At 42.0% G+C, this 10,572-nt stretch overlaps 1 protein-coding gene across 1 annotated transcript; it reads right to left on the bottom strand.

Moving 5' to 3' along the window:
* Positions 1 to 7,929: 7,929 nt before the first annotated feature.
* On the bottom strand, positions 7,930 to 8,565 carry LOC311339288 (transcription factor HES-5-like; the record flags this gene model as incomplete). Its single annotated transcript, XM_084464669.1, has 2 exons — positions 8,467 to 8,565; positions 7,930 to 8,361 (listed from the first exon to the last, which is right to left on the bottom strand). Exons 1-2 carry the CDS (start codon positions 8,527 to 8,529, stop codon positions 7,930 to 7,932), a joined length of 495 nt encoding a protein of 164 aa, XP_084320795.1. The 5' UTR covers positions 8,530 to 8,565.
* Positions 8,566 to 10,572: the final 2,007 nt, after the last annotated feature.

The raw sequence follows: 10,572 nt of genomic DNA, 5'->3' as shown, positions 1-10,572 counted from the left end.
GTGTGGTTCTCTGTGCTGTAGAGGTCTCTGTAGAGAGAATCTGGTCTCTCCTGTCTTCAGCCCTCCTATATATAGTCCCCAATCTCCATATGAATGTGTGGGTCTTGGTCTGGTTGGAGTTTCTCACAGTCTGAACCAATCAGAGAGCTGTGGAGAACAATGAGGAACGCAGGCTGCCACATGCTGCAGGCTCTTATTGCTGGGGGACAATAAATAGATCTTAGGGGACCAGGTGGAGGACTGGGGGGTGATGGAGAGAGACTCTGTGTGGATCTGGGAAAGTGGTGACCCTGTAGAGAGATCAGATCTGGATCATAATGTTGGGATCAATGACTTTGATAGGGCACATGCTCCTCATCACAACACACAAGTTTAGGATTTATTGATCAGTTATGGCTTTAACAGTTATCAATCAAAAATGCCATTACTTTACATGACCAATAAATATGAGAAACAGAAAATAAACAAAAAGTTATAGGTTATATATTTTTGTTCATTGTAGGATTATATGTCTTCCTAATTCATGATTGCATATTGAACAAAATCAGTAATCAGTTCAGTATTGTTAAATAAAAGTGAGTAAACTTTGATTCTTTCTTTTTTTCCAATTTAAATGTTCTCTCATTCTTGTTTTTCTCTGCTATTTTCTTTGTTTATTATTTATTTTAATATGTTGGGGATTTCTGACTTGTTGAGACATGTTTCTGAGTGTCCAGATGTAGCAGATGTTGCTTCAGTGTGGTGACTGGTAGTCGGTGTGAGTAGAGAGTGGATCTGAGTTTCCCACACTGACTCCAATGTGCTGTGGTCAATGGCTGACAAAAGGACTTTGAATGGATCTTTGGTTACGACTACATTCTCTGTGTTGCATCACAAACAGACCCCTGACATCACTGACCATCTGGAGGGAAAGAACCCCATTGGCTGAATCATGGACTGTGGAATTTGACCACAACAATAAAATCGGGATATTTTTAGCACAAAAGTCAATAAGAGGTAAATCCTCTTTTGGATGTACTAAAATGGAATTCCATTGAAAAAGTTAACGGACAGTGATAAGAATGAGTCTCTTAAACTTTTCTTGAAATCAACCCCTGTGGCGGACATGAGGGAGGGGTGGGAGACAGCTTCTTCCTGAAGTGTGCCAATTCCCTATTGAGAAATAGGCAGTTCTGTTAGGACTCATGATGCTAATGACTCTGAAATGTGACTTCACTCTCCAGAGCTTTCCCACACTCCGTTCATTGACAGAGCTTCTTCTGAATCATAGGAGTGTGCCTTGTTAAATGCTAATTCTTCATTAGCGCCGTCATATGTTTTAGTGTAAACAACATTGGTATTGTTGAATAGTCAAGCTTTAACTCTGAAGATGTTGCAATAGTTTTGACACATTTATTTACAACCAGCTACAAAATACCATTGGTTTACAATTTAGTAAATTAACATGTATTAATAATAACAATCGTATAACAGTACTATAGATATGTTAGATATTATGGATATTGACGTGTTCTTTATTTATATTCTGAAGTTAAATGAATAACATAAGAATACAAAAGTATTAAAAGTAAATCAAAATATTACTGTAAACTTGTGAAAAAATAAAATTAAAAGCAATTGGTGATTTAAAACGGATTCACAGGTTTCCATTCAGAGGTCCACATTCCCTCTTTAACCCATGTCCATCCCCCAGGGTAAAGGTTCTAAGTCTTTTGTCCCACAGGGGCTCTGTGAGTGAGCTCTCACTGGTTTCCCACACTCTCCATTCACTGATTTCACTGGAGGAACAATAGAAGTGTGTCTTATCACTCGTCACATTAGAAACAGAGTGACGTCACAAATAAGGAATGGTGGAAAAAAGCTGAACAAGACAAAATTCATCTACTCTCAAGATGACAATCCTTTTTTTCCACTATGTTTGGTACCAGTAATAAATAATAATGATTATATATATATATATATATACGAAAAAGAAACACTGCCCCAGGGTTTTTGTGAAATATAGGCCTCTACTGCTTGTTGTATCAACAGTAATGTATATTGTGTATGCATAATTAATTATAATATTCAAATCTCAATAACACTGGCAAAAGTGTGTAGAAATATTTTAATATCAGAGGAACCTTTAACCAGATTTATTTCACATCGGACAAATACATAATTTGCTGACATAAATGCAACACTTTAATCCCCCCTCACCCATATAGTGTACTTGCGTATGAGGATATTATAAAACGGGGGGCCTAAATCAAGCGATCTGATTGGTTCCCAACCGTTGTATATTGAGCGTATACACACAGCTATGACGCCCGTTCAGTTTACAGAGTTCAGTATCACTCCGCGCCTAACTCTAACTGTTGTTTATGTATATATAAAAGCGATAGCGTAGTTCACTGAAGCCTAAAAAACATGTTGATTGCTGGAGAGGGTGGAAATGTTGTAAAGCAATAGGCACACGGTCGGCAATTTAGCCTACTATCGAGTTCGAGTGAACTCGATAGAAGGCTAAATTGCCGGCGAACCAAGCTACCGTCTTTATTATTATTAACCTTTATTTAACCAGGCAAGCAAATTAAGAACAAAATTCTTATTTTCAAGTGCAGCCTGAAGGGGAAGGGGGAGGGGAGTGCTAAAAGTGAAACAAGGTTAATAAATTACACAGAACAATTCTATATAATACAGTACATACGATATAATCAATAAAATACAATACAATACAGAGCAATTAATCAATGGAGCATGACAAGAAGCCTGTTAGCAAGTGCAGGAGTCAACTGTAATTTGTAGTAAATTTTGTTTGAAAACGGAGAGAGAGGTGAAGACAGAAAGTTTAAGTGTGTTTTGTAAGGTGTTCCAGTCAAAGGCTGCAGCGAACCGGAAGGCACTGCGTCCGAAGACGGTGCGGACTTTGGGGATGGAGAGGTTGATGAATGCACTGGACCTTAGATTGCGGGCAGGGTGAGAGAGGTGCAGAAGAGAAGAGAGGTAGAAAGGTGTAATGCCAAGAATGGTTTTGTAGATGAGCAAAAACCAGTGAAGGAGCCGTCTGGTGTGAAGGGAAGTCCAGTCTACCAGGTTATAGAGGTCGCAGTGGTGAGTGGTGAATGGAGCCCCAGTGGCAAAACGGATTGCGGAGTGGTGGAGTGGGTCCAGTTTGCTGAGAGTGGAGTGAGGTGCAATTCTGTATATGGAGTCACCATAATCGAAGATGGGCAGGATGGTCATTTTGACGAGTGTATGTTTGGCTGCACGGGTGAAGGAGGCCTTGTTCCGATAAAGGAAGCTCAGACGAGCTTTGACTTTAGACTGAAGGTGTTTGATGTGGGTGGTGAAGGAGAGTGATGAATCCAACCAGAGGCCAAGGTATTTGTAACTGGAGACAAACTCTAGTTCAGAGCCGTCGGCACAGAGGATTTTTGGGACATGGGTGGGAGTGTGTTTCCGGTTAAAGATGATGCATTTGGTTTTTTTGGTGTTGAGGAGAAGATGAAGGCTATGGAAATGCTGTTCAACAGAAGTGAGACTGTGTTGTAGAGTGGCCGCAGCAGAGTGGAGAGAAGGGCCCTCTGAGTACAGGATGGTGTCATCAGCGTAGAGATGGATCTTGGAGTTGCCGGCATTCCTGGTTATGTCATTAATGTAGATGGAGAATAGTGTTGGGCCTAGAATAGAACCCTGAGGCACCCCTTTGGAGATGGTGAGAGGGGCTGATTTGATGTTTTCAGATTTGACTTGCTGGACTCTGTTGTTTAAGTAGCTGGCGAACCAGTTGCAGGAGTGTGGTGATAGACCGATGCTGGAGAGCCTCTGTAGGAGGATGGGGTGGATGACAGAGTCAAAGGCCTTAGAGAGGTCAATGAAGGCAGCAATGCAGGTCTGCTTGGAGTCCAGGGAGGAAATAATATCATCCAGGACCTTCAGTGTAGCTGTTATGCACCCATGGCCTGGCCGGAACCCAGACTGTAAGTTGGACAGGATGTTGTTGGAGGTTAAAAACTGACTGAGTTGTTTATGAACCAGTTTCTCTAAGACCTTAGCCAGGCACGGCAGGATGGAAATAGGCCTATAACAATTGGGATCAGAGCTGGAACCCCCTTTGAAGAGGGGGAAGACAAGTGCGGATTTCCAGTCTAAAGGAAAGGTGGACAATTCCAGAGACATATTGAAAAGCCGTGTGATGGGAACGGCAATGACAGGAGCAGCAGCTTTTAAAAACATGGGGTCGAGCCCATCAGAGCCAGCTGACTTGTTAGAGTCTAGCTTGGTGAGATTCTCTAAGACTTCTGAGGTTGTGATGGGTCTGAAAGAGAAAGTGCCAGAACTGGGGGTTGTAGGTGAAAGTGAAAGTGAAGGAGCAGCAGTGGAGGGCCTGGCAGAGAAGACATGAGCTGAGTTAACAAAGTGCTGATTGAAAAGCGAGGCCATATGAGACTTATCAGTAACAACAATGTTATCAAAGGTCATAGCATTGGGGAGGTGGGGTGAATGAAGCTTGTTTTCCATGGACTTAACCGTTTTCCAAAACTTTTTGGCGTCTGAGCCGCAGGATGCAAATTTGTCCAGAAAATGAGTGACTTTGGCTTTTCTGACGGCCTGAGTGCATTTATTTCTGCATTGCCGAAAGGCAAGCCAATCAGCAGGAGACTGGGAGGAACGGGCTTTTCGCCATAAGGCGTTCTTCTGGCGGATTAAAGCAGCCAAATCACGGGAAAACCAGGGGCTGAAACGATCCTTAATCCGTAATTTTATGAGTGGAGCATGTTTATTGATGATCTGGCCGAAGGTCGATTTGAAAAAGGACCAGGCCATCTCCAAAGTAGGGAAGGTATTAATTTTGCCCCAGCTTACTGCAGCAGTGTCGTGAAGAAAGGCTTCCAGGTCAAAGTTCTTCAGGGAACGTTTGGAGACGCACACGGGTGGGCGCTTAACTGAGGAGCTGGAGCGCATGCATGCAATAGCGCAATGATCACTCAGATCTTGACTGAAGACACCAGATTTATAATTAGAGGGGGCGTTTGTGAGGATGACATCTATCAGCGTAGCAGATGAAGGAGATTTTAGATTAAGTCTGGTGGGCTCTGAAATAATTTGGTAGAGGTTTAGGGCGTCAAATTGTTGAACAACCAGATCTGGGGGGTTAGACATGTCCCAGTTCAGGTCCCCCAATAAGATGAACTCGGAGGAGATGTGTGGTGCCAGAAGTTCACTGAGAACAGTTAAAGAACAGAGTGGGGCAGAGGGTGGTCTGTAGCAGACAGCAACAGAGAGAGAGAAATTATTGCACAGTTTGATCTTTAACACTAGCAGTTCAAGTAGCTTAGGGACAGATTTTGACAGAGAAACAGTGCATTGCAGATGATTTTTAACATACAGAGCGACACCACCTCCTTTAGTTGCTCTGTCCTGACGAAATATATTATAACCTGGTATGAAAATGTCAGGGTTGGCAGTGCTTTTCTTAAGCCACGATTCAGAAATAGCAAGAACATCAGGTGTAACAGTGTGAACCCAAGTTTTTAACAGGTCGAGTTTGGGTAACAGGCTGCGAATGTTAACATGCAAGAAACCCATACACGTGCGATCACAGAAATCGTTAAATGCCAGGTTAGGGACAGCATGCATAGCACTAGCTGGGCCTGGGTTGGGGTGTATGTTCCCTGAGATAAATAGCATGAGAATGATTACAATGCGCCTAAAAGCAAAGCCAAAGCATGCTTTTTGCATAGTGCTGTTTTGTTTTATAGAGAGTTTGGCAGGTAGTGGGAGGCAAGAGACAGTAAATTGTTGCAGTAATATTTATAAAAGAATAGAGTGGAGAGTATGACACAGACGAACTAGGAAGTCCTGTATTTAAGGTGATCCAGAGAGTGGAAGCGTCTCTAGGCAACAGTCTAAAGTCCCGTGTGCCACCACCATTAAAGGCTGTTGCTGGCCTGCACAAATGTCTACTTGCGTCTCCAGGGGACTGGGCCACAGCAAGAAAGCAGATGATGGAAAGTGTGAGCCAGGGGGCCATGGAAGATCTTGTATAAAGATACATGTTGAAACGAACCAGGGGGCACGGCGAAGCTGAGGAAAAAGGTGTCCACCTTTTTGAGCCGGCGCCGCGGCCACCTCGGCCGTAGCGAGCAGTCGGGGTCCTGACCGTTGTTGTGGGTCCTCAATCAGCTGGGCTGTAGCCGAGCGTTCCCGGTGTGGAAGGAGGTAGGCTGATGATGAGCTGTAGGACGCCGCCAGACACCAGGCCAGGTCGCGGTGAAATCCAGGCTACGACGTGATCCGTGCCGAGACAGGTGGAGTGGTTTAGTCCGGGTGGAAGAAGATCAGGGGCGAAAGGAGGTCCGTCCAGGGCTAGCCCAGTAGCTGGAATGCTACCGAGCTAACTAGCTAGCCTAGCTTGCTTGCTAGCCAGCGTCACCAGCAGCAGCTGTGACACGGGTACCGGGAGACTCACGGTGGTTACCGGGGAGACGCGCGGTGGGTACCGGGAGACTCACGGTGGTTACCGGGAGACGCGCGGTGGGTACCGGGAGACACACGGTGGTTACCGGGAGACAGTGAAGGGGGTCGCCGCCCCTCCGCTGCGCGTCGGGACGGACAACGCCCCTTAACTGTGGTATAATGAGCGTATACCACAGCCTGTCGTGATCTATTGCTTAAGTATACCATTCTCAATCTTTTCTCCAGAATTTTCAATCTGCATGCGGTCTCTTGCTGTTATCATGTTAAGTACAATATTTGGTTTCACTGTTATGGAGATGATGCACTCCTGTAATTTCCATATTTGTTATGATGCAATTATCATTTTGTTTTGTCAGAAGCAATACAATGCTTTTTATTTGATCTATTAGTGTAAGAATATCATTGTTAGCCACATTAAAAAGAGAGAAGACAAGAAATATTGAAGTTCATGTTTGTTTATTTAAAGGGACGATTTCAGTACCATAAAACCTCAACTGAAGTCCAATAGAGGTGATGACACATCACAACAATCATTTGGAAAAGATCTCCAAAACACATTGTACTCAAACAGAGTAGAGGATATACATTCAACAGTTGTCTTCATAGAAGACATATATCAAATACGTTACATGTAACAATGTTGAGTTGACATTATATTTTAATGTGCAGCTCATAGTTCATTATGAATCCAATGTTTTATGCTTCATCATAAAAGCAAACGAGGAACATGATCATATAACTGATCGGGAATGTGTCATCACAAAGTGATCAATTATGATCCAATTACGATATTAACGCTTGTGAAAAACACTGATGTTAATTTTCCTGACTATAAAAATGTCACCACTTGTGTGTATGAATAACCTTACACATTGTAAACAGATAAAAATTACTTTTTGATCTTGTAACAGATCACCATTCGATAGAGCACCGATTACAAATCACAGATTTAAAGTAAGAACACAGAATAGATCAATATGATCACAAGAATAACTTTACACTATGCAATCAGATAAAAGTAACTTTTTGATCTTGTTAACAGATCACCATTTGATAGAGCATATATTACAAATCACAGATTTAAAGTAATAATACCGAATAGATATGATCATTAGTAATTAATTATACAGTGTAGAAATGTTTCCTTGAATGGAAATAAATGCATTAAACATGCCCTATCTTTACATGGGAGAAAGAGGCTTAATAATTTCTGAAAGAATTGCCCATAAGTTTGAACTTCAAACGTTAAATCAGTAAAAGCTCCTATGTGAGTCTGTAATAACAGACAGTTGATACAGTACACTACAACACGTAGCAGAAACATATGTCGAGGTGTTCTTCTTTTAGAAGAATAAATGGATATTCAAATATCAAACAATTACAATATTGAGTTAAAATTATACCTTGACAACAACATGCTCTGACCAACATGGTCCATGTTGTCTAGTACCTCCAGTGTGTACGTTTCTACCAGGGCCTCCAAATGGCGCTGTTAACTGAACTCTTCTCTTTGGTGATATTGGGCTTGAGTGGAGAGCTCAGCTGAATTGAACCACCCTCAGTCAGCCTTGTACCAGAGGAGGTCCGAAGGTTCTGGAAATGGTCCAACACTCTTCTGTTGGAAAGTGTCTTCACCTCATCCTTAGACAGGAAGTGGACCACCTCCTGGATACACCTGGAGTGACCCTGGTTGGCAGCTGATACACCTGAGACAGAGTTTCCATGGCAGTTGTCTGGCAGTTGTCTCAGAAAGTCAACTGTCATCTCCAGGATGTCTGCTTTCTCCATCTTGGAGTCAGGTTCTTGTTTGAGGAACTCTGGACCCAGCAGAGACTTGAGCTGCTCAATACTGCTGTTGATTCGCTCTCTGCGTAGCTTTTCCACCAGTGGTTTTCTGATCTGGAGGAAGATAAAGGCATATTTAATACACTAATCTCAACATGTCATCAGCATCAATGCATACAATTAAACTCAATGTTTTGTTAGGTTCAGTCTTCAATTTACCTTGTGGGTCAGTGTTAGGTGGTCCTGGGAAGAGGTCATCGCTGAAGTGATTGTAGGAGCCATGTGTGGTTCTCTGTGCTGTAGAGGTCTCTGTAGAGAGAATCTGGTCTCTCCTGTCTTCAGCCCTCCTATATATAGTCCCTAATCTCCATATGAATGTGTGGGTCTTGGTCTGGTCGGAGGTTCTCACAGTCTGAACCAATCAGAGAGCTGGGGAGGACAATGAGGAACGCAGGCTGCCACATGCAGGCTCTTATTGCTGGGGGACAATAAATAGATCTCAGGGGACCAGGTGGAGGACTGGGGGGTGATGGAGAGAGACTCTGTGTGGATCTGGGAAAGTGGTGACCCTGTAGAGAGATGGGATCAATGACTTTGATAGGGCACGTGCTCCTCATCACAACACACATTATGGATTTATTGATATCAGTTATGGGTATAACAGTTCATGTAATAAGGCCATTACTTTACATGACCAATAAATATTAAAAACAGCACATAGACAAACATTTACAGTTTTATATATTTCTGTTTGTTTTAGGATAATATGTATTTATGATTCATGTTTGCCTCTTGCATGAAATCAGTAATCAGTTCAGTTTTATTGTTCAATTAAAGCGAGTAAACTAAAACTTTCTTTTTTTCTAATTTAAACATTTTCTCCTTCTTTTTCCTATGATATATTTATTAAATGGTATATTATTATTATTATTAGTTTGGGGATTTCTAACTAGTCATGACATGTTTGTAAGTGTCCAGATGTAGCAGATGTTTCTTCAGTGTGGTGACTGGTAGTCGGTGTGAGTAGAGAGTGGATCTGAGTTTCCCACACTGACTCCAATGTGCTGTGGTCAATGGCTGACAAAAGGACTTTGAATGGACCCTTGGTTATGGATCCATTCTATGTGTTGCATCACAAACAGACCCCTGACATCACTGACCATCTGGAGGGAAAGCACCCCATTGGCTGAGTCTTGCCCTGTGGAATTTTGAGAAAACAGCGATACAGCGAAAACAACGATAATCTTGCAAAAGTCAACCCCTTACACGCATTGCATTTGAGTTAATAAAGTGAAACACCATAGAATAGTCATGTACAGTGATCCAAAGCCTTGTGCTTTGCTTTCCTAGAGATCATCCCCTGTTGCAGACAGGCGGCCGTGGTCGGAGAGAGCTTCCTCCTGAAGTGTGCCAATTCCCCAGTGAGAATGGGTGGTTCCAATGAGACTCATGATGCTAATGACTCTGAAATGTGACTTCTTTCTCCAGGGCTTTCCCACACTCCGCTCATTGATAGAGCCTCCCCTTGATCTTATGAGTTTGCATTGTCAAATGTTGAAGCTAAGGTAGCTATTTTGGAGAAACCAGTCAGAGTAAGCTTGATTTTTGAAAATGACCTCATCATGATCACTGGTTAAAGCAATAAGTCTGCCTTGCCTTGTGGAAGACTCTCGTCATGCGTAATATTCCTTACTTGAACAAAAACCCATACAAAACGCCCCTCTCCACCCCCAGGGTCAAGGTTCCAAGTCTTTTGTCCCACAGGGGCTCTGTGAGTGAGCTCTCACTGGTTTCCCACACTCTCTCCATTCACTGATTTCACTGGAGGAACAAAAGAAGTGTGTCTTATTACTCATCACGTAACATACAGAGTGCCATCACATATGAGGAAGGGAAGGCAGCTGAATAAGACTAAAATGATAAACTCTTAAGATGAAACACATTATTTTTCAATATGTTAAATACCTATTATAATTATAATTAATGTAAATGATTATATGACTCTAATTGTTCTGGTTAAGAGAAATTAAATTGTTTTAATTTTTTAAGTATAAGTGTAAGAATTACATCATCGTCAACATTTGAAAGATAAGATAATAAATATTGAAGTTCCTTTTTGTTTATTCAATGATTTCAGAAGTTTAATAGAACAGTTGCCTTCATAGAAGACATCAGATATATTACATGTAACAATATTGAGTTAAATTATCTTTCAACGTGTAACTGATAGTTCGTTAGAAATTCAATAATTGATGCTTCGTCATAGAAGAAAAAATAGAAACATAGTCATAAATTTGACCAGGAGTTGTATTATCCTTGTGAAAA

The sequence above is a fragment of the Micromesistius poutassou genome, assembly GCF_964030765.1.
Source record: "Micromesistius poutassou genome assembly, chromosome: 2".
Classification (NCBI taxonomy): Eukaryota; Metazoa; Chordata; class Actinopteri; order Gadiformes; family Gadidae; genus Micromesistius; species Micromesistius poutassou.
Note: the sequence above shows the minus strand (reverse complement) of the source record. Positions and strands in the feature narration are given on the sequence as shown.